Genomic DNA, 24,867 nt, shown 5'->3' on the forward strand with positions numbered 1-24,867 from the left:
AATTACAATATAAGACTGATACTATTTAACCATTAAATATCTTGGCTTCAAAAGACAAAGGGAAATCACAATAGGATGTTAGGTTTTAAAAAAGAATAGATGGTATTCCTCCAAATGTATTAACTAAAATAACTATATATCTGAAAGGAAAGACATAAGGAAGTTAACAAAGATCATCTCAGTGCTAAGATGAAAGCTTATTTTTAATTAAAAAAATATTCTGTTTTCCAACTTTCACAAGTATTAATTACTTTTACATTCAGGCAAACCTGTAATTTACATTTTTACCCAAGCTTCTCCTCTCATCTCAAATGCTACTACATTGTGAAATCTTTCCCTTATCCCTCCAACCAGATATGATCACTCCCTGGTCATTCTCCACAACACCATTTGTATCTCTCTATAGCATTTAGTTGTTGGTTTTGTTTTTTTGATATATTGCAATTATTTGGATACCAAATTCACTGTTTAAACTGGTATATGCCAACAGGCTACCTCTACCTTTTTACAGAGGACATGACACTGAATTCCACTTCATATCATTCTACCCCATTTCCTCAAAAATCATTCTGTTGCTCACTAGCTCTTAACCGTACTTTATTATTTAAAGCCCTTACCACCTAAAGTCACATTTTTATTTACTAGTTACTGTCTGTCTCCTCCACCAAAACAAGACCTCCATGAGGGCATGGACTCCATCTAGTTCTCCATTACCCAGAACAGTTCCTGGCACACAGCAAAGGCTCAATAAATATGTTAAATGAATCAATCAATTTTCAGCTCTCTAGACCAGGCCTCTCCTGAGTTTCATGCTACAGATACCTCTACTTGGATGTCTTCTAGGCACCTTAAATGCAACATGTCTCAATACAGAATTCATACTCTCCCCTATCTATTCTTCCTCTTCTATTCCCCATCTCAATGAGTTCCACAGCCTTCCACCTATGTCAGAAACATAGACATCTCCCATGCTGCTTCCTTCTACCCTACCTGCCAAAACCAACTGATCACCAGGTTTTCTGCAGATTCAACCCTATAAATATATCCCCCCATCCCTTCTGCCATTGGGATAGTAAGGCCTCCATCACCTCTGTGACCTAATTGGATCTAATCTTCTCCCTCAAAATGCTTCCTAACTACTGCCAGATTATGCAAGTTAAAGTGCAAATATGACCTTGCTACTCTTTGCAGTGGGGGGGGGGTGGACTTCCAGTGGATCCCAAGTCACCAACCGAAGTTCAAGCTCTTTAGCATGGCCTAATAGTAGGTAACATAGAATATTCACTATGTGCCAGATACTGTGCCAGCTGTTTTACATGGTTTATTTTATTAATGCCTCTTAACCCTATGAGATAGGTACCATTGTTACTTATACTTCACATATGAGGAAACCTGAGGCTCAGACAGGTTACACAAGTTACCCAAAGTTCAATGGCTTATAAGTAGAACTGAGTCTCAAACCCAGGTCTCTGACTCCACCACCTGTACTTAGCTACAAAGATCTAACAATAGCTGACTGAGTGCTTACTGTATCAGACACTGCTGAGTTTTAAAAATTCATTTCTCTTCTAATCTTCCTAACTACTTTATAGGACCTATTATCATCCAGTGTTACACCTGGGGAAATTAAGGCAGTGAGAGGCTAAGCAATCTACCCAGTCAGAATGATTAAATGCTGGAGCTGGGATTCAAACCCCCTTCCCAAGTTCCCAGAACAAAGTTGTTCTTTCACCTTCCTCACACCCCAAGTTCTCCCTGGTTTGAACCCTACAACATTTTTCGGTATTCTTTCCCCCTCTTCACCACCCACTTTGTGTTTCAGCATCACCTAATTACTTACAGTTGTTCTTCACCCCAACACTGTGGTCTTTAATGCCCCTGTAGCTGTTCTACTGCTATTATCTCTGCTGGCTAAAGCCATCCTTTCCTCTTCCTCTAGATAATACTCCTATGCATCCTTAAGCAACTCATCACAGGAGTCACCTCTGCCAGGAAGCCTTCTCTTCTCTCCTGCTCCCTCTTTGGTTAGGTGCCCTTATTCTCGGCTCTCCCAATACTTTACACATTTTCTTATCATATCATTCTATAATTTATATCATTTCTATGCTTCTTTTCCTCACCAGATTGTATGCTCCTCCAAGGAAGAGACCACCCATATTCATACAAATGCCCATACCCAGTTTGAATCCCCACTGCCTAGCATAGCTCCTAAACACTGTGAGCACTTTCACATGATGAAGCTATGCCAGTATTAAGATTAGTTCAGGATGTTACACACCTGATCCAGTATTGTTAGAACAGAGCTTCTCAATCAATGGACCAAAAATGGACTATAGTTATAAGATATCTGGGCCTTTCAGAGATACTTACCCCACTGTGAAGTGAAGTGAAGTGAAGTGAAAGTTGCTCAGTTGTGTCCGACTCTGTGACCCCATGGACTATACAGTCCATGGAGTACCCCACTGTACCGTGTGAATATTGCTATGCTGTGATGTGGGAGAGATTGGGAAACACTGCTAAAACTACATTGTTGCTGTTGGCAACCATAAGGTGCTAGGAGTCTGACAGGTATGATCATTTCAACCAAGACAGAGGCTTCTTGAAAAACTGCGAGTTTGCTCTCACCAGGACCTATGCTCAATAAAAACCCAAAGAGTACATACACCATTGTTTCCCACCCCCCAGAAAAAAACATGCACCCTTCCCCAATAGCACTGCAATTAGGCAGTCCTCAAATGACCCACCTCTCTATTTTAGCCTGTCTGTGAGATGCCATAGCAACGATGCTAGGATAGGCCATGGAGGAATTAGCAGTGTTATTTTCAGCTGAGTTGGTCTTGGTTTTGGGCAGCTCAAACTCTGCCACATGATAGTACTGGCACTGCGTTAAGTAGTTTAAAAAGTGTTCTCGAGCCCACTGCAAATGATCTAGACGCTTGCTGGGATTGACTTGTTTCAGGGCGAACGCTCCTTGAAATGCTGGCACCATCAGGTACTTCAGGTCGGTGGACGCGATCTCCTCCAAATCTTCATTTTGGCTGCAAAGAGCAGAGTAGGCTGTAAAGTCTGGCTAGGCATTCCAACTGTGGCCCTTGATTCCTGGGGGAGGGGAGGGCTGGGATCGGGGTGGGACAAAGGGAGGCGGCACCTGGAACAGCTGCCGGCTTTCTTCAATGAAAGTGGCTGAGCACTCACATCCAATGCCTCTGCAAATAACCGAAACTAGGGAGGAGAGTCGTGGGAAATTAACTATCTTGGAAGAGAGGTAGAGAATGCAAACAATGTACACAAGATCGCAGGGGGAGGTAGGATAGAAAGGCTCCCAGTTTCAAAGGTCTCCTCCACCCAGGCTCAATGGCTCCACCTTTGGTGATCATCATTACCTACGTTCTCTGCCTTTGGTTACTACCCTCTCGCCCATACCTGAACAACTCGAGCTGCGACAACATTTCTGCAGCCTTCTTCAGGAGATCCAGTCCCTTGAACACTTTATCTTGGATTATTCGGGAGCCGGTGGGTTCAGTTGCGATTTCCACTTCGTCCAAAAGCTGCTTGCTGGTTTCGAACAGCTCGGGGAGCCGCGGTAACAGTAACTCGTCTTCGGCTGCTGCCATTTTAGGGAGGGAGGAACCCGGAAAACCTCACTTCCGGGGTTAAAGGCAACCCTGGGAAAGCTGAGCTAGGCGAGAGATGAAGAAACCGGAAGGGGTGCCGCATTGGTCCAGTAGCTCCATTGTTACCTAAGCGTCTGAAAATCTCCGTAGGCTGCTGTTAACTCACAGCCTAGCAACCGTTTCCATGGACTCATTTTGTTGTGCTGCCTATTACAAGTAGTAGACATCTGTTACTGATAATGACACGCAAATAAAAAAGCAAACCCCAGGCGCTGCTTTTAGCGTGACTCCTCGTCGCCGACCCGGGCCTGGACTGTGCCATCGGCTCTGAGGAGCGGGTGTGACGAGGCTGAATTCAGAGCTAGGGCGGGCGCGAGAAGGCAGGAGCAGGAGCACTCCAGGAGCCGGCCAGGCGAGCGCCTTACCTCGTGAGGCGCTCCCTGGCCACAAGGGCCAGGGCGCCCAGGGGCTCCGAACTCCGCGCATCTTGCCGGGTTCGCAGGTCTGCGCGCGTGAGAGCGAAGTGCAAGTAGCGCCCCCCTCCGGCTTCCGGCCACCCAGCAGCTCGAGCTTTGGGTTCCTATCGGCCAATCCTCGCCCTTCCTCTTCCCCGTGACGTCACGCCTCTTACACACACACACACACACACACACACACGTTACTGTCACCCCTTTACACACATACACAATCAAAAGTCACCCCTCCTATACACACGCACACGTTTTCAAAAGTCACTTCCTCTGAAAACTTCCTTGAGCCCCTTTCCCCTGCCAGATGAAAATTTTCGGTGCATCTCTATCAGAACACCTACCACGTTATATTACAGCTGCTGCTGCTGCTAAGTCGCTTCAGTCGTGTCCGACTCTGTGCGACCCCATAGACGGCAGCTCACCAGGCTCCTCCGTCCCTGGGATTCTCCAGGCAAGAATACTGGAGTGGGTTGCCACAGGTAGCAACTTACAAATCTATCTCCCTTACCAGTATGAGTCTGATTAATCTTTGCGCTCCTCTGGCTAGCCCAGTGCCTGGTACTTAGTACGTGCCCAGTGTCATCATATGAATAGAAAAATAAGTGTTCGGTTTGGAAAGCAGCTCTATTACGCAGAACGGCGCTGCTCAATACGGTAGCCACTTGCCACATGGGGCTATTGAGCACTTGAATGTGGCTATTTGAATTGAGATGTGCTGTCAATGTAAAATATGCACCGGATTTTGAAAACATTATGAAAAAATAATACAAAATATCTCAATCATTTTTACACTGACTACATGTTGAAATGCTAATATTTTGTGTATATATTGGGTTAAATATATTATTAAAATTAATTTAACTTGTCTTCACTTTTTAAATATGCCTACTAGAAAACTTAGAATTACATATCAAGTTCACGTTTGTGGCTCACATTATATATTTTTTTATTTTAAAATGTATTTATTTTTAATGGAAGGATAATTGCTTTATAATATTGTGTTGATTTCTGCCATACATCAACATGAATCAGCCATAGGTATACATATGTCCCCTCCCTCCTGAACCTCCCTCCCACCTCCCACCCTTTCCCGTTCTACTGCACTGATTTAAAAATATAATTCCAGGAGTTTGAGAGAAGAGATCTCATTGTTTGAACAAATCAATATAAATATATTCCGATTACCTTAGGATTTCCTTGGTAGCTCAGCTGATGCAGGAGACCCCAGTTCGATTCCTGGGTCAGGAGGATCTGCTGGAGAAGGGATAGGCTACCAACTCCAGTTTTCTTGGGCTTCCCTCGTGGCTCAGCTGGTAAAGAATCTGCCTGCAATGCGGGAGACCTGGGTTGGGAAGATCCCCTGGAGAAGGGAACAGCTACCCACTCCAGTATTCTGGCCTGGAGAATTCCATGGACTGTATAATCCACGGGGTCACAAAGAGTTGGACACGACTGGAGACTTTCACTTCACTTCACTTCACCTTAGGACACACCCTGAGTTGTCCTAGGAGATTTAAGTTAAGTAAAATGCATATTGTCTGCCATGGAAAATAAGATTTTAAACTAAATATAGTTAACTGTCATTGAGAAGAAAAAAAGTTTTCATGTAAAAACAACTAGAGGGCAATATAGGACAGTATATAACTAGGGGATATGTTGTTTTGCCCAGATTGTTGGAAACCCAAGAAATGACAAATCATTCTATGCTAGGAGTAGTCTGAAAGCTTCTTTGATGTGACGTGCAGTCATACAATTTCAAAGTTGGAAGGGGATCTCAAAAATTAGAGGAAAAAAAACTTGAGATCAGATAAGTTAAGTGAGTTGCCCAACCAGTTGTGACAAAGCCAATGTCTTCTAAGTTCAGGTGTTTTTACTCCATCTACCCTAAATTGAGTAGGATTTTAAAAGATGGAGAGATCGTTTATGTGGGACAGAATGAAGCCCCAAGTTAAACCAGTGCTGCTGCTGCTGCTAGGTCGCTTCAGTCGTGTCCGACTCTGTGTGACCCCATAGACGGCAGCCCACCAGGCTCCCCCGTCCCTGGGATTTTCCAGGCAAGAACACTGGAGTGGGTTGCCATTTCCTTGTCCAATGCATGAAAGTGAAAAGTGAAAGTGAGGTCACTCAGTTCAGTTCAGTTCAGTCGCTCTGTCGTGTCCGACTCTTTGCGACCCCATGAATCGCAGCACACAGGCCTCCCTGTCCATCACCAACTCCTGGAGTTCACCCAGACTCACGTCCATCGAGTCAGTGATGCCATCCAGCCATCTCATCCTCTGTCATCCCCTTCTCCTCCTGCCCCCAATCCCTCCCAGCATCAGAGTCTTTTCCAATGAGTTAACTCTTCACATGAGGTGGCCAAAGTACTGGAGTTTCAGCTTTAGCATCATTCCTTCCAAAGAAATCCCAGGGCCGAGCTCCTTCAGAATGGACTGGTTGGATCTCCTTGCAGTCCAAGGGACTCTCAAGAGTCTTCTCCAACACCACAGTTCAAAGGCATCAATTCTTTGGCGCTCAGCCTTCTTCACAGTCCAACTCTCACATCCATACATGACCACAGGAAAAACCATAGCCTTGACCAGATAAACCTTTGTTGGCAAAGTAATGTCTCTGCTTTTGAATATGCTATCTAGGTTGGTCATAACTGTGTCCAACTCTTCAAGACCCCATGGACTGTAGCCTACCAGGCTCCTCCGTCCATGGGATTTTACAGGCAAGAGTACTTGAGTGGGTTGCCATTTCCTTCTCCAGTGAGTACTTGGCAAGAAGAAGGGCATAAGTGCGGGTTGAAAAAGCTCCCCAGGTGATTTTAATAAGCCTCCCCTTGCAACACACTTTAGAAGCTGAGGAGGAAAGGAAGCTCTGGTGAATTACCAGTCTGATTTGTCTGGCACTTCTAATGAGTCTGGTAAACTGAACTTTGAGGGTCTGCCTTGGCCAAGAATACAAAGAAGAAAGATACTGTACTTGTGAAGGAGACTTAGACACAGTAATTGTGAGGGTAAAGATAATTCATTCCTGTACATTTGTTTGGATTAAGACATAAATTTACTGTTGCCTAAGAGAAAAAAATATATACAGAATTTGAATTTGGTCTTGAACTTTGTAAGCCATTTTTCTATGGCTTTCAACATAGTCTTCATGAGAATTGTCAATCACTTTCAAAGTGCATATGATATATTCACGTCATCATTTTAAGTATTGCATTGCATCTTATTTTGAGATAATACCAAGATTAAAAAGTGGTTAGAAAAAAAGTAATACTAAAAATGAGCTGTTTATTGTGTTTCTGTGTATAAACATTTTATCACATTAAATCCCTGTTGTGTATGGGAGATTTTTTTTTTTTAAATCCCAGTTTAGGGGATCTATAAGGGCCCTTAGAAATCTTATAAATGTAATGTTAAATTTTGTGTAGTAGCAGAACTCTTTTTCCAAACCAAATTTTAGACAGGACCATAATTTCTAAAAGGGCTGCTGTATTTGAAGTGGATACACAGAAGCCTGCCAACTTAACCCATCTTTCCCCCAACTTGTGCAGTGGCACCCAAGGCACCAAAGCACCTCTGAGGGACTCAAGTGCATGTGAGTGTGCTAAGTTGCTTCAGTTGTGTCCGACTCTGTGTGACTCTATGGATGGTAGCTCCCCAGGCTCCTCTGTCCATGTGACTCTCCAGGCAAGAATACTGGAGTGGGTTGCCATGCCCTCCTCCAGGGGATATTCCTGACCCAGGGATTGAACCCACCTCTCTTACGTCTACCTGCACTGGCAGGTGGGTTCTTTACCACTAGAACCACCTGGGAAGCCTGAGGGACTCAAGGGCTCCAAGTAACACAGTTTAAAAAGCACTAATCTACTAATAGCATAGCATTTAGCAGATGAAGAAACTGAGACCCTGAGAAGTTAGGTAACTTGCCCAAAGTCACAGAGCTAAGATGACTAACTGGGCAACAGTATATAGAGTAAGTTGAAATCGGGAGAAACTAGAGTCCAGGAAAATAGTAGGAAGCATTTTAAGTAATCTATGCATGAATATAGAAAAGAGATGAACTTTTTAAGTATTCCCAGTTGTGACTCCCTGTTTGAAATGATGGATGTTCATTTGTCATGTTTGAATCAACACATGTTATCTTAGATTTGTGAGTCATGAGAGAAATGTTATAGTAGGCCTTTTCCTGCCTGTCTGAATTGGGGCACTTGGCAATTTATATCTTTGATCTACTGCTGTTTTGTCTTGAGTGAATAATAGTCCACTGATACTCGTACCTGTAATGCCAGCAGTAACACTAGATGAGATCAAATTGTGAGTAGCATAAAGCCAAGAGTAGGTTGTAATTTGCCAAAAATTATTTATGGAATAATGACTTAATCCTTAGTTTTCAAACTATCTTCACTAAGTATTTCTGAGGTCTGACTTTGCCTGACTAGTAGCAAGATGTTCATTGAGCCATGAAAGGAAGAACACCAGTATGATGAAGACGTAATTAAATGAAAGGTTGAAATTCCTACTTTTATATCCAACTCTGAGGAATGTGGTACAGCAGTTAAAAACACCCTGGAGACCGATATTTGAGACCTACCTCTGTGACTGAGTAGCTGTGTGACCTTGTAGAAGTCCCTTCCTTCCTCTTTCCACATGTGTTATGTGCTACCTGAATCCTGTGTATATGTGTGTGTGTTAGTCATTCAGTCATGTCCAACTGTTTGTGACCCTGTGGACTGTAACCTACCAGGCTCTTCTGTCCATGGGATTTCCCAGGCAAGAATACTGGAGTGGGTTGCCATTCCCTTCTCCAGAGGATCTTCCTGACCCAGGGATCAAACCCTGGTCTCCTACATTGCAGGCAGATTTTTTTTTTTTTAATCACAATTTTATTACTAGTAGTCAGTGAGGGGAAAACAAAAAAAAAAAAGCTTCAGGTTGTTACTTCTGCTTTTTCTGTGTCTTAGTTCGTCTACTTTTCTTCTGTCCTTTCTTTTTCTTCTTCATGAGAACAGCTTTTTCTCCAATAAACCTTTAGAATTCTGTGCACTTTTTGAAGCAAAGTTAAGTCCCTGCTTAGGTTTACTGACATTCTTCAAACTAGGATTTGAATTTTGTTTTAACTTTTCTTTATGGACAGAACGGATGACTCTGAGTCACGCAGGCAGATTTTTTACCATCTGAGCCACCAGGGAAGCCCACCTGAATTCTAGACGCTGAGAATTCAAAGAACAAGACACTGGATTTGAGCCCTTAAGGGATCCATAATTCAATGGAAAAGACCAGTAAACAAATAATCAAATAGGAATTTGGTAAGAATGTAAGGAATGACTTTAGCTCGGTGGGGGGCGGGGCACATCCTGTTAAAGGTCAAACTCCATCCCTGACTTTCTGATATCTCTGCTGCTGATATCCTTTTCATTCTGTTCACCCATGGATCCTAAGCTTCACCTTCAGCAGACCCTCGTAGTTCTCTAAAACTACCATGTCCTCTTAGGCCTTCATGCATTTACATGGTGCCTTCTGCCAGCAGCGTCCTTCTCTCCCTTGTCTGCCTGGCAAATTTTTATTTAGTATTGACAACTTAACTGAAGGAAGTCTTTCTTGATCTTTCACCTGCAGGTGAGGTGCCCTCCTCTGATTCATCTCCCTGTGATAGTACTGGACTCTGGTTTTCTTTATCCACAGCCGTGTTTCACTAGCCTGAGGTCAGGGAGAGGGTGTCATTCCACTTTGTTTGCCTCAGCGCAGCACCTGACACGTGTTAAGTAGGGACTCAATGTTAAATGAATTACAAAACAATGAAAACCTTACCTTCTCTGAGTGCTCATTTATTGTCAGGTGACTGTGCTAAGTGTTTTATATGCATTTTCTCAGTGAATCCTTACAACTGCCAAAAGAAATAGGTGTTGCTATGTCCTTATTTTACAGATGAGGAACTTTATGGCTCAGACAGATTAAAATAACTGGCTCAGTAGTGTTCCCTTATCATGGGATTTGAACCCAACTCCACTGAATCCAGATCCTATCTCAGAGCCCATGTTTTTAACCACTATCCTACACTACAAAAGAAGGGGGAAATTACATCCCTAGAGAAGAAGGAAAGGGGAAATGGACATGTAACAGATTGTGCTAAAAAGTAAAAGGAAGTAAGCTTGTATCAGTAGGCTGACCCACATTATGGAGGATGCAGAGTCAGCCAGAAGTACGTAGAACTCTATGTGCTGTAAGCAATAGGGAGGCATTTGGTTTACTTCAATACTTATTAAGGACCTATTATGTGCCAGCCACTGTGCTAGCTGCTGGGATAACAGTATGTATAGTCTGCTCCTGGGGCACTAACTGCTAAGTGAAGGAGAGAGACAATCAGTTCAGTTCAGTCGCTCAGTCGTGTCCGACTCTTTGCAACCCCATGAATCGCCACACGCCAGGCCTCCCTGTCCATCACCAATTCCCGGATTTTACTCAAACTCATGTCCATCGAGTCGGTGATGCCATCCAGCTATATTGTCTTCTGTCGTCCCCTTCTCCTCCTGCCCCCAATCCCCCTCAGCATCAGGGTCTTTTCCAATGAGTCAACTCTTCGCATGAGGTGGCCAAAGTACTGGAGTTTCAGCTTTAGCATCAGTCCTTCCAATGAAGACCCAGGAATGGTCTCCTTTAGGATGGACTGGTTGGATCTCCTTGCAGTTCAAGGGACTCTCAAGAGTCTTCTCCAGCATCACAGTTCAAAAGCATCAATTCTTCAGAGCTCAGCTTTCTTCACAGTCCAGCTCTCACATCCATACATGACCACTGGAAAAACCATAGCCTTGACTAGATGGACCTTTGTTGGCAAAGTAATGTCTCTGCTTTTGAATATGTTATCTAGGCTGGTCATAACTTTCCTTCCAAGGAGTAAGTATCTTTTAATTTCATGGCTGCAATCACCATCTGCAGTGATTTTGGAGCCCAAAAAAATAAAGTCTGACACTGTTTCCACTGTCTCAGTGTAAAGTGGTATATGATTTTATAGTGATACATGGTAGGTATGACAGAAACACCCAGAAGGGAAACTTATTCAAAGGGTTCATAGACAGACTCTCAAAAGAGATAATGCCCAGCCTGAGCCTTGAATCGTGACAGGATGTGTAGGGAACTTGAAGTATTTCAGTATTATTGGAACTTACAGTTTGAGGCAATGAGAAGTAGGTAATTAATTCATTCAACATGCATTCATTGGATGTGTGGATGTGCAAGACACTGTTCTAGGTGCTGGAGCGAATGAAACAGACAAAACCCCTGCTTCCATGGATTGCAAGGCAAGCAGGAGCTACTGCATGCCCATTTGTATGGCACTTATTTCCAAAAAACTTAGATAATGTCTTAACTGCCCCCCACACAGTAGCTCTGAAAGAGACTACAGTAGGTATACTAGTCAGTCTTTCCAAACTGTGGAGGCATACTGGTGATATGAGAGATGAATTTAGGTGGTATATGGAGAAACATTTAAAACATTTAAATAGCTCTAAGTGAACTCCTAGCAGCTTTCTAGCATGATAGAAAGCTTTACCACCCACTGTTCCCTGGGTGACTCCACCCCTTCCCCATCTGTTGCCATGGAGATGAGTGGCTTCATTTCTCTAATTCCCCTACCTCCATCCCTAGATGGGGCTCAGAGAGCCCCCACCCCATCTCCATGGAAAGAACTCTATGCTCCCTAACCTTTCTTCCAAATCACATCCTGCTTTTCAGGCAGTAACCATAGAAACAGAAATCTTGTCCCCATCCTCCCAGGCATCTCCATGGTGACCCTCAACCCTACCCCCAGGACATAACCAGGATCAATCCCTACTAGAGGTCTAGAAATCAGGGGGAACTGGAAGGAAGGTAAGGGTGACTCCCTGCTGTGGCTGTAATCTTTGTCTCTTTCCCTCTGGTTTTGAATGAAGGCATGGTGGCCCCCCTCTCAACAAAGGGAGTAAGGAAACTACAGTTTATAAAATACCAATTAGGTGCCAGGCACTGGGCTAGACACTTTACATACTCAAATCAGCCATTTTAAGTTAGAGTTTAAGGAAGAGAGGCCCACAGAAAGGGAGGCACTTGACCTTGTTTCCCCTGCTGAGCCTCTTATCATCCTCTCTAAAACTGGGAACCAAGAGGATTTAATTCTATCCTTCTTCTCTGCTGTATGACCTTGGCAAGTAGCCTCCTGTCTCTGAGCCTCATTTCCCCCATCTGTAAAATAAGAGTATTAGACTAATCATCATCTTGACTATCCCCTTATTAATGTCAGATCATAAGTAGTTCTGATCTTTTCTTGAGGAACTGACTTTTGTGGGTATCAATGCTATTAAATCTGTTAAGGTGTTTTTGTTTTTTTTAAAAGCTGACATAGTGGAGATCTTCAAACTTTTTTGATCAAATACTCTGAGTTTATTGTTTAGAATCTTGAATGGTTTCTTCTAAGATTTTTGTTTGTTTTGTGATCTCTATTTTGAAATCATTCACAGGAATCTGCAAGGAGGTCTTGTAGATCCTTTACCCTACCTCTGCTAATGCTGGCATCCTCTCTATCTACAATACAGTATCAAAACCAGTCAGTGGACACTGATACAATCCACAGAGCTTATTCAGATTTCACCAGTTTCACAGGAACTCATCTGTGTGTGTGTGTGTGTGTAGTTCTAATGCAATTTTATCAAATGTGGAGATTCATGTATCCACAGCCTGGGTCAAGACACAGGTGTTCAATCATTGCAAGGAATTCCTTGTGTTGTCCTTTTATAACCTACTTCCTTCCCTTCATTCTTAGTCCCTGGTGATCTGTTCTCCATGTCTATAATTTTGTTATTTCAAGAATTTTATAAAATGGAATCACATAGTATGTAACCTTTTAGAATTGGCTTTTTTCACTCAGCATAATTCTCTGGAGGTTCATCCAAGTTGTTACCTATATCAAGAGTTCATTCTTTTTACTGCTGAATAGTAAGTATCCCATGGTATGATGTATCAGTTTGTTTAACCATTCACCTGATGAAGGACATCTGGATTGTTTCAGTTTTTGGCTACTATGAATAAAGCTGCTATGAATATTCATGTCTTTTTGTGTGAATCAAACATGTCTTTCACATAGAAAAATGTTTAATTTTGATGAGGTCCAATTTATCATTTTTTACTTTTATGGATTGTGCTTTTATTGTCAAGCCTAAAAACTCTGCCTAGAGTCAAAAATGTTTGGTTCCAAACATGTTTGAGTCCTAAAGATGTTCTCCTTTTTTTTCTAAGAGTTTTATAATTTTATGTTTTACATTTAAGTCTGTAATCCATTTTTTTTGTAATCCATTTTTTTTTTTATAAAGTTGGGATTTATTTTTTTCCCTATGGTTGTTCAATTGCTCTACTACCATTTGTTGGAAAGACTATCCTTCCTCCATTGAGTTGCTTTGTACCTTTGTCAAAACTCAGTTGGAAAGATTTGTGGGGGTCTATTTCTGGGTTCTTTTTTCCCACTGGTCTATGTGTCTATCCCTGTCAGTTTGCAGAGCACCGGCTTTCGAGACAGAATGCCTAGTGCCACTTGCTAGCTTGGGTGATCCTGGGCAACTTACCCTTCCAGTGTCCCATCTCACTCAGTAGGTATATAAAGCAGGTCTTCAGCGCTACACCCGATCTAACCCCGCCTACCTCTCCATAAGTGAGTATGTGAGTAAGTGAAAGTTGCTCAGTCGTGTCCAACTCTTTGCTACCCCATGGACTATACAGTCCATGGAATTCTCCAGACCAGGATACTGGAGTGGGTAGCCTTTCCCTTCTCCAGGGGATCTTCTCAACCCAGGGATCAAACCCAGGTCTCCCACATTGCAGGCAGATTCTTTACCTCTCCATGTTTATCTCCTATTAGTGGTGGTGGTTTACTCACTAAGTCATGTCTGACTTTTGTGACCCCCATGGGCTGTAGCCCACCAGGTGCCTCTGCCCATGAGATTTCCCAGGCAAGAATACTGGAGTGGGTAGCCATTCCCTTCTCCAGGGGAATCTTCCTGACCCGACCCAGGGATTGAACCCACGTCTCCTGCATTGCAGGTGGATTCTTTATCACTGAGCCACCAGTGAAACCCCTTATTTCCTGTTACTCCTCCCCTTATTCACTCTGCTCCAGCCACACTGGCCTCCTGATTGTCCCTCAGTCACATCACATACGCTCCTACCTTAGAATCTTTCCTCAGAGAAGGCAATGGCACCCCACTCCAGTACTCTTGCCTGGAAAATCCCATGGACAGAGGAGCCTGGTAGGCTGCAGTCCATGGGGTCGCGAAGAGTTGGACACGACTGAGCGACTTCCCTTTCACTTTTCATTTTCATGCATTGGAGAAGGAAATGGCAACCCACTCCAGTGTTCTTGCCTGGAGAATCCCAGGGACAGGGGAGCCTGGTGGGCTGCCGTCTATGGGGTTGCACAGAGTCGGACACGACTGAAGCGACTTAGCAGCAGCAGCAGCAGTAGAATCTTTCCTGGGCTGTTTCCTTATCTCAAAACCTTCTTTCCACAGACATCTCTATTGCTACCTCCCTTACCTCCTTGAAGTCTTTTCTGAAGTTTCATCTTCCCAGTGAGACTTTATTTAAAATGGCAAAGCCTTTGCTTCTCCCCTTTCCCTGTGTTTTCACCATAGTATTCATCACCATCCTGGTAGTTCAGCTGGTAAAGAATCCGCCTGCAATGCAGGAGACACTGCTTCGATTCCTGGGTCAGGAAGATCCCCTGGAGAAGGGATAGGCTACCCACTCCAGTTTTCTTGGGCTTCCCTGGTGGCTCAGCTAGTAAAGAATCTGCCCACAATGAGGGAGACCTGGGTTTGATTCCTGGGTGGGGAAGATTCCCCTGGAGAAGGGAACAGCTACCTACTCCAGTATTCTGGCCTGGAGAATTCCATGGACTGTATAGTCCATGGGGTCTCAAAGAGTCGGACACGACTGAACGACTTTCATTTTTCTTTTTTCACCACCATCTAATTAATACTCAATGTCATCTACTTTATTTATCTTTTGTCTGTCTCCTACAACTAAACTATGAGCTCAATGACAGCAGGCATTTTTGTTTTGTTCACTGCTATACTCCCAGTGCCTAAACTGTGCCTATTGTTGTTTTGTTCCTAAGTCGTGTCCGACTCTTTTGTGACCTCATGGACTGTAGCCTGCCAGGCTCCTCTGTCCTTGAGATTTTCCGGGCAAGAATACTGAAGTGGATTGCCATTTCCTTCTCCAGGGCATCTCCCTGACCCAGGGATCAAAATTACATCTCCTGCATTGGCAGGCTGATTCTTTACCATTGAGTCATAACATCACCAACTCAATGGACATGAATTTGAGCAATCTCCGGGAGACAGTGGAGGACAGAGGAGCCTGGTGTGCTGTAGTCCACGGGGTCACAAAGAGTTGGACACGACTTAGCAACTGGAAAATAACAACAAAACTGTGCCTAGTACAAGACACCTTTGTAAAATGAATGAAGAAATGAGTGGATAGATAGATGAATGAATGAGTGAGTGAAAGAATGCTTTGAGCCAGGACCAGCAGTCTTTCTGCCTCGTGGCTTGTGCCAAGACAGAACCCCAGCCAGCCCCATCCATTTGCCTCTCTAAGGTGACCACCAGGTGGCAGTTGGAGCCTGAACTCTGGCTTCATTTGCTCGCCCCCCTGCCTCTGCCCCTTGATTTTTCCCTGCCGGCTGTCAGTCTTGCCCAGGACTGTTTGACCTTCTCTGTCAAGTCTGGGCTAGGGGATTTTGTGTGAGCTGTTGAAGCAGGCAGTGTTAGTGCCTGAAGCCTTGCATCTTTTTCTCCTAAGAAAGGTACTCATTTCTTTCCAGAAGCCACAGATACTAGGCACTGGGCTGCTCCAAGGTCATTGTCTGCAGCCTCTAGGACGTCAGGGCATAGGGACCTAAAGATATTTTATCTCCACTTCTGCCCAGCTTCAGCAAGCCTCTGCCTTAAGGGATGTTTAGGGGTAAAGGCTAGGTGCTTTTAGTGCCAGGGTGAAGCCTTTTGAATCAGCCTGGGTTTGGATCGCCGCTGTATTAACCCTTATTAGCCCTGTATCCTGGGTGATGTTGGGTAATTGGCCCAGATTCTTCAAGCCTTAGTTTTCTCAGCTGTAAATTGAGGATAATAATAGTTCCAAACTCACAGGGTGGTAGGGAGACTTAATGGGATAATGCTGTATGTATACAACATTAGCAGAGTGCCTGGTATGGAAGAAGGCTCAAATGAAGAAAAATCAGGGTCAGGGATGGGGATAAATAAGACCAGACTTGACAAGAACTGACTAGTGAGTGTTAATAGGCTGCCGCTTAGGTGACTAGAAGACTGAAGCCAAGAGAAGGTGGGAGATCAAGGAAGGCTTCATATAAGAGACCATGTTTCAGCTGTAGCTCATAGGTCAGGTCAAAATATGCCAAGCAATCAAGCTGGAAAGAGAATCCCAGCAAGAAAGAATGGTAGGTGTAAATAGACAGAGCCATGAAACAGTATGTGTATATCCCAGAGTACCTGTAAGTAAAGTAAGACTGAATGATTGTTTTTTTGTGGCGAAGTGACAAGAAATAAAGACAGGGGCCAGATCACAAAGGGCCTCATGAGAAGGAGACTGGGACCTAATCTGGCATGCAATGGGGAGCCATCAGAGTTTAAAGCAAGGAAATGGATGGTTACACTTGCTGGCTTGGTGATCCAGCTACCTTGAAGAAGGGCAGAGACTGGAGGGAGGTGAGAGACAAGCTGGGCTCAGATGGGAGAAGTTGTAGTGGGGATGGAGACCAACAGATGAAGAGTATGGATTCTTTTCAGAGGAAGAAATCAACAACCAAGTTTTTCTAAAAGCCTGCCTGAAAAAAAGAAGGAGTGCTAGGGCCAGGGAAGGAAATTGTGGTACAGGTTGTTATTGTTGTTTTTAATATAGGTGAGACGAGGCGCCTCTATTCCCCACAGCACCTGATACTAATTAATGGAATAACTGGAGGAAGGGCCACCCAGCCGGAGAAGGCAATGGCACCCCACTCCAGCACTGTTGCCTGGAAAATCCGGTGGACGGAGGAGCCTGGTGGGCTGCAGTCCATGGGGTTGCTAAGAGTTGGACACGACAGAGCAACTTCACTTTCACTTTTCACTTTCATGCATTGGAGAAGGAAATGGCAACCCACTCCAGTGTTCTTGCCTGGAGAATCCCAGGGATGGGGGAGCCTGGTGGGCTGCCATCTATGGGATCGCACAGAGTCGGACACAACTGAAGTGACTTAGCAGCAGCAGCAGCAAGGCCACCCAGCCCTTTACCTGCCAAGTGGTAGGGGCCTATCCCAGATTCAACATGGCTCCCACCCTCTGACTTCCCTCTCATCTCGAAGCCAGAGTCCATGATACAGGGGCTGAAAGGCTGGGGAATTTACTCAGAGCCTGCATTTCCCTTCCACTTAAGGAGTTTCCCTATAGCAGTCCCCAAGGACTAGAGGGAAACTTATAGGCCAGTCCAGGAAGGTATCCCAGTTTGTTTATTTCCTGGCATTTGGAGAGGTTAGGAAAGTCCAGCGCTTCTCCTCTATTTCCTTTTCACTTTCAATCGCCTTCATCCTCTCCTCTGCATTACTTTTACCCAGGGCGAATTGTTGGTTCTTGCTTTTCCCATCTTTTATCAGCACTTCCTGCCCTGGCATGGGAGTATTTAAAATTACCCAAGGTCCAGCCCAGGTTCACGGTTTGGAGGAAAACTAAAGGAACCCAACTGCAAGGCCCAATTAGAACTCAGACTGCTTCTGGTCTGGCTGTCTCTGCACCTCATGGGCAGTAGTAGAAATTCTGCCCCTCTGCCCCAAGGCTATCTTCCCCGTACTGGGGACTTTTGCCTTTCTGGCCCACTCAGGGGTGAAAATATACGAGTTTGTCGTGGATAAGAAAAGGACAAATGAAAACGTATATGTGGGTACTTTGTGTTGAGTGCTTTATAGATGTCATTGCATTGTATCTCCACAACAACTCTATGAGGGAGGTATTAGTATCACTATTTTACAGATGAGAAAAGTGATGCTCAAGGCAATAACAGAATTTGCCTAAGATTGTTAGGCTAGTTAATGGTGAAATCAGGAATTGGACTCATGTGTTTTTACCCCAAGATGAATTTTTATTCAGTAAGTTATTTGGGGGAGCATTGGCATGGGGTGGGGGGTGGGAGGAGAACTTCCCTGGTTGACCTTTCTCCCAAGAGAAAAGGCTGGAAGTAGGTTTCTCCTGTCCTGGATGGGTGCCCCATCTCCACGAAAAGAGTAACCAGGGGAAGGCAGTGTCTATCCATGTATAAGCAATCTATACATGGATCCATTGTTGCCTCTCCCTCTTCTTTGCCCCCACTTGGTGAGTTTCTGGGGAACAGGGTGAGCGGTCAGATTCAGACTCAGGTTTGCTGTCACCTTAGACAAACCTGTTCCCCTCTCTGAGCCTTTCATTGTTCCAGCTATAAAATGACAGTGTTGTCAGAGAGAAATAGTCTCGAAGGTCTCTTCCAGCCCTAACATTCAAGGACTGTATTGATTGTATTGTACTGTAGGATCGCCTGATTCATTCATGGATGGAAACAAATTTCCTGTTGCCATAGAGAACAAGGGCTTTTTGAACTAGAAAAAGATACGCTCAAGGAGGCAAGATAAATAGTGGAAAGGGCATAGGTTTTGAGTCAGCTAACCACTCTAGTGTTCTTGCCTGGAGAATCCCAGGGACGGGGGAGCCTGGTAGGCTGCCGTTTATGGGGTCGCATAGAGTCAGACACGACTGAAGCGACTTAGCAGCAGCAGCAGCAGCAGCAGACTTGGGTTAAAATTCTGTGCACTGGGCAGGTCACTTTACTTCTCTGAGCTTCCTTCATTATCTATAAAATAGGAACCACCACTCCTATTTCTTGGAGTGAGGTAATGTACGTGACAATGCCAAAGGAAGTGCTCAAGGTTGTGTGTGCCTCTGTGTGTGTGTAAAAGGGGTTTAGCTCTTTCTCCCCAACTCCACCCTACTCTGTCTAGTGCACAGGATATTCTTTTCTCTCCTCCACCCTGACGGCCAGGCCGAGTGTTTCTTGCCAGGGTCTCGGCTTCCAAACTTTTCTGGCAGGGCTAACATAGAGTGTGGAACAACTCGACCTCTCTCACAACCTTGTAAAAGCCCTAGAGGGGATGGTGCAACCAAGGCTTGGACCTTAGGGGTAACCAGCTGGAGCTTCTAGCCTCAGAAGCCCTTGACCAGCTTTGTCAGCTCAGCTCCCTCACCCTGGCATCCAGTCTCTTGGACCATAACCATCTGGCTAATGACAGAGCACTCCAGTTCTTGTGTTACCCTCAGGTTCTGGACCTCTCAGTCAACTACCTCAACAGTGACATGACTGCTTACCAGGTGATCAAACTCAGCTCACTGGAGAGCCTAAATCTCTCAAACAACCACATGACTTGCCTGGCTCGGGGCATCTTCTCGGATCCCCTTTTCTGTTGGACATCAGCCTGAGCAACAGCTACACTCTGGAAATTTGCTGGCTTGCCCATGGTGTAAGAGCTCATCTCAGCCAGGAATTCTCTTCATTGCATTTCCATCTTCAGCCTCCCAACCTGTGGCAGCTCCACGGGAGCCCCAGTGGCCGCAGTTATCCATAGCTGAGGGCATACAAGTTTCAGGTATTAGACCTGGGTCATAACTGACTGAGTACTTCCTACTTATACTCATCCAACCTGGTCTTTCTAGAATCAAGTCCCCTATCCCCAGCTTAGGGGGGTTGCAGTTGGTACAATGATATAATGTTCAACCTGAAAGTATTATCTTGGCATATCACACTTGACCTAAGTAGGCAGCATTCCCCAAGAGATTTCCCTGGTAGGCTTCCTGCCCTTCAGCACCTCATAATGGCCTGGAACCATTTCCAGAATGTGACAACCCACTGCCCCATGGCACCACTAGTTCTGAGGCCAGTCCCTACTTCGCCACCATCCATTTGCCCTTGACATCTCTGGATGAATATTATTTATTTAGTCTTCACCCACCTGATTCTTAACCCACCTGATTCTTCACCCACCTGATTCTTTGAGATTATGTGGACTGGGGGAACAAGGGGTTGCACCTGTGTTGGGGGCACAGGGCCAGAGGGGAAGAGCCCCTCAAAAGCCCCCTCCACAAAGTCTTTTCAGGGCAGTCTTCCTAGTGAAGCATCTGGGCCTTCATGGAACAAGCCCAGGGTCTTACATTCAGGAGTCTTCCCTCACCACCATTTGCTCTCTGGCTCTCTCAGGCAACATGGAAAGTGAAAGTTTTAGTTTCTCAGTCGTGTCTGACTCTTTGTGACCCCATGAACTGTAGGTTTCTCTGTCCACAGAATTCCATGAAATTCTCTAGGCAAGACAGGCAAGAATACTGGAGTGGGTAGTCATTTCCTTCTCCAAGGGATCTTCCTGAGCTGGGGATCAAACTTGGGTCTCCTGCATTGTAGGCAGATTCTTTACCATCTGAGCCATGTGGGAAGCCCTCGGGTAACATGGTCGGGCAACATGGGGATGACTTTAACTACAGGGACCTTCTGAGGCCTGCACTTCTCTCCATGGAAGCTCTTTCTGAAGGGCATGAAGGACTTCCAGTCACAGCCTCCCTGCCGACAGGAGCTCAGTGCCTTGACTTCTCTGGCTTCAAGCAGAGTAGCCTTCCCAAGCAAGGGCCTTGGCTGCTCTCTCTTGGCCAGTCTGGACCTTCACTACCAGAGCTTGAAGGCTATGAAAGGGGTGACCCTGAGGGCCATGCCTGACCACCTCACAACTTGGCCGCTTCTAGCAATCTTCTCCACTGCCAGATGCTCTGCTTTGGGCCAGTCTTAGAGGAAGGCCAAGAGTATTTATCTTGGCAGTCAGAAGAGCACCTGGGTTCGATAAATGGGTAATCACAGTTCACCATGTATGAGGCATAAGGGTCTTTGGGCTATGTGGACCTGGCTTGTGGTGACTGGTCTGTTGGTCATCTGCTGTGGTCTGACCCCTGATTGAGAAAGAGTCACTGCTTGACTCTTGGCCTGCAGTTCCACAGCAACAATGTCAGCCAAAGGCCTGAAAGACTGTGGGTGGTATTCTTTTGCAAGACAGGGATGGCCCAAACTCCTTGAAGCGGGGTAAGAGAATTGGTAAACGTGTGAAGGCAGATGAGCACAAACAAGTCCACAGGGGCTTCCTGTGTACAGAGGGAGACACATTTCTCTTTGGCAACAGAAGTGTGGATCCCCAGAGGACTTTAAAAGTATCATGTTTGGATATTTAAGCCAGTGTGCAGCCAGGAAATGGAGATGTGCAGCCTGCCACAACTATGAGAGACCTTTAGACACGTTCCCCTGTCTTCCCTTCCTGAATGGTCATGCAGCCTCTGCTTAGACATCCCTCTTCCTCCCTGGGAGGCCTGTTCTAGCCATGGAGCACTCTGATTCCTAAGGCAGATTTTTTCCCTTTGTGTTGAGTCCAAGTGTGCATCCACTCCTGGGTTCCAGCTCTGCCCTCTGGAGCCACATACATCTGTTCTCTTGGGCTCTGACAGAAGTCTGAAGACAAGAGACCCATGAATCCTCTCTTCTCCAGGCTAGAGAGCCCTCTTTCAGTAAATCTTCATAGTATTAAACTGTTACAAAGTGTAACTTCTCTGTGTTTCCATTTTCTCACCTGTAAATGGGGACTAAACCAGATAATACATGCAAAAGTCTACAACAGCGTTAGACAGCAGTTGGTAAGTGTGGATTATTATTATTAAACTCCTATTTCTAGATTGGATCACTCTTTGAAGGCAAGAAGCTGTGCCTTATTAATCTATGCCTGGTACTTAGTCCAGCATCTGCACAGTAGGTACGTAATTCATGTCAGCTATGAGATGGTGATATGGCCTCGATTCCCTGTTCCATTCTACTCACTCTTCTCTGGACATAGTCTGGTTTGTTCCCTTTAATGTATGAAGCCCAGAATTAAATACTGTGATTCTTTCAGGTTCGAGTAAGTTACAAGCATAAAATCTCGGAATCTCACATCAGGGATAGATAGATTTTAAAAGTCTGTTATCTATGCCATGAAGTCTAGCTTCATCTCCCAACTCCTCCACCTGATTCTACCAGCCCCAGGAAGTTGTCCAATGCATGAATATCCCAGTTAGCCAGGTTCTGGGAGGACAGCAGTTTCTGTGGCAGCTCAAGCCCTGTGGCCTCAACACATACCAGAAGAAGAGTTAAGGGCTTAACATCCTGACTGGGCAGTATCTGTGCTTTGGGCCAGATTCCTTCCCCTTCAGTTCTAAGTGAAATGTGTGGGTTTGTCAAAGGGAAAGAGTGGTGTTTCTGTATCTGGGCCTGTGAAGTGAGCAGTGACGAAAGAGAGACAGAGAAGAGAGAGACACACACTCAAAGAGACACAGAGAGAGACAGAGACAGACAGAGATGAGAGAGCAAGAATCGGAAAGAGCAGACAGAGAGAGGAGTGAGGGGGGGTGGAAGAGAGAGGGAGAGAGGAGAGAGACAGACTAAGAGAGAGTGATACAGAGAAACCAAAAGAGACACGTGTACACACATAGAAAAGAAGTGAAAGAGGAGAGAGAAGGACTGAGGAAGAGAGAAAAAAGAGAAAGGAGAAACAGACCGTATCTATATATTAATACACACACATACACACAGAGTTGGAGCTAGGGCCTGAACATGAGAGACAGACACACACAAAGCCAGCAAGAGCAGGCGAGCATGAGATTCAGGCTGTATGTGGAGCCTGGAATCCTTTCCCACCTGAAGGATGGTTCTGAAGCCTTTGGGGCAACCCAGAGATCAGCAGCCTAGATTTTTCCACCTGGAAGAACTCCAAAGGTCAGTTGCAGGCCCTCTAACTAGCTAGTTTCTGATCTCCCTACTATTAGCTGGCCCCTGAGTGTGGTTCCTTCAAGTCTTGGTCACTGGGCTGGGGATCACAGAGAGCACCCATATGGTCCTTTTTCCAGCTACCCCATGGTAGAAATATATATACAGGCATCTCAAGTGATGCTGACCCACAAGGAGTGTGCCAGTCTCCCAGACCAGAGTGATGTTAAGGTGCTTGGACCCACTGTCCAGACAGAAATCACCTATGCCTACATTGTGGCTGAGCTTGGACTTGCTGCTACATATTGTCCTAGCCACCACCAGATCTGGTCTACGGCTCCCAGAGCTTTCATTCTCAAAGAATCCTTACTAAACATTTGGGCAGGAGCAGGGCTGCGGCCTACGCTGCATGAATGGAATCCAAAGCCAGGCCTAGGCTCACAGAGGGGAACTAGAAAGAAACAGCCAAAAGGCTGCTCCTGTGATTAACCAAGCGAATAGGTAACCAGGGCAGAATGAATAATCAACAAACACATCTACATTATGTACAAGAATAAGGGTAAATGCTTACCTGACAGCAGAGAGCGAACAGAATAGGCAGGGCAGAACCAACAATTTGGCCACTCTTCTAACTAATCACGAGAGGCTCTCTGGATAAGGTGGAATTTCAGATTGCTAAGCATGTCTGCCCTCTCTGTAATGTGATTAAAATTGGTTTAGAGATTTGTGCTATATTTCAAGTGAGTGCTGTGCTTAAAGTGTAATTGCATTTGGCCGCGTATTTGACATTCTTGAAATTAGAGCAGCTTGCATGCAATAAGGAAATTTGTCTAGAATGGAATTTGATTTTTAAGCCAACACACAGAAGAGCAGTTACAATCTGAGCCTCTGATGGATGGTTCCTTCAGGGCTGCCTCTCAGCTGGCTCTCTCTGTGCTGAACTTCCTGTTCATTCTGGAACTCTTCTCCAGCACTCAGTGGGAGGGGAGCTTCTTGACCTTTGACTCCAGAAACTACATTTCTCCTGGCAGTCACAGTCTGAGCTATCATGACTCCCCAATCTAGGCCTCTCCTACACATCTGCCAGCCTGGGACTGTACACCAGGCGGGGCAATTAAGGACTTTATCTTTGTTACCCAGGACTTAGGACCTTGATCTGGTATCTGAAACACACAAAGCTGGTGCTATGTTTATCCTGGCTTGCTCTCCTATGTCAGAACCCAAAAGAGCTGTTAGAATCACTGGGTAATTCAGCAGAGGCTGAATGGTGATGGTGATGAGAAAGGAGAGACAAAGAGAGAAAGGAGAGAGAAAGAGGGAAGGGGATATTTCAGGGTATCTCAAACCATTCCCAGACTGGACTCTGGCTAGTCAGCCATGGCCTTGCCATTGGGGGTTTACAGGGGAATAGCTTGCCTGTGCAGAGAAGGCAATGGCACCCCACTCCAGTACTCTTGCCTGGAAAATCCCATGGACAGAGGAGCCTGGTAGGCTGCAGTCCATGGGGTCATGAAGAGTCAGATACGACTGAGCGACTTCACTTTCACTTTTCACTTTCATGCATTGGAGAAGGAAATGGCAACCCACTCCAGTATTCTTGCCTGGAGAATTCCAGGGACGGGGGAGCCTGGTGGGCTGCTGTCTATGGGGTTGCACAGAGTCAGACACGACTGAAGTGACTTAGCAGCAGCAGCAGCAGCAGCAGCAGCAGCAGCCTGCCTGTGTGACACTAGACTCCTAAGACTGAGGGGGACTACAGGCATCATCTAGTCAGTCAGCAATTATTCTGAGGACATGCCGTGTGCCAGGTGCTATGCTAGATGCTGAGGTGATAGAGGTGAACAAAACAGGCCCTGTCTCTCCCTCAGGAGCTTCCAGCCTAACAGGGGAAACAGTCTATATACAGAACCGTGTGATCCTTTCATTACTTGT

General features: G+C 45.3%; 1 protein-coding gene across 2 annotated transcripts in view; it reads right to left on the bottom strand.

Annotated features, from left to right (window-relative positions):
• The window catches only part of IGBP1 (immunoglobulin binding protein 1), a 65,392-nt gene extending 41,772 nt beyond the window's left edge, over window positions 1-23,620 (bottom strand). The window contains exons 1-4 of one of the 2 annotated variants that reach the window (XM_005896193.3): window positions 23,507-23,614; window positions 5,270-5,410; window positions 3,424-3,821; window positions 2,745-3,038 (exon numbers count right to left, since the gene is read on the bottom strand). In XM_005896193.3, coding sequence (XP_005896255.1) covers window positions 2,745-3,038; window positions 3,424-3,614 — 485 coding nt within the window. In that variant the 5' untranslated portion in view covers window positions 3,615-3,821; window positions 5,270-5,410; window positions 23,507-23,614. Of the gene's footprint in view, window positions 1-2,744; window positions 3,039-3,423; window positions 3,822-5,269; window positions 5,411-23,506 lie in introns of both variants that reach the window. The other variant, XM_070365697.1, reaches the window with a different exon arrangement.
• Window positions 23,621-24,867: the final 1,247 nt, after the last annotated feature.

This window comes from Bos mutus, chromosome X, assembly GCF_027580195.1.
Source record: "Bos mutus isolate GX-2022 chromosome X, NWIPB_WYAK_1.1, whole genome shotgun sequence".
In the NCBI taxonomy this organism is placed as follows: Eukaryota; Metazoa; Chordata; class Mammalia; order Artiodactyla; family Bovidae; genus Bos; species Bos mutus.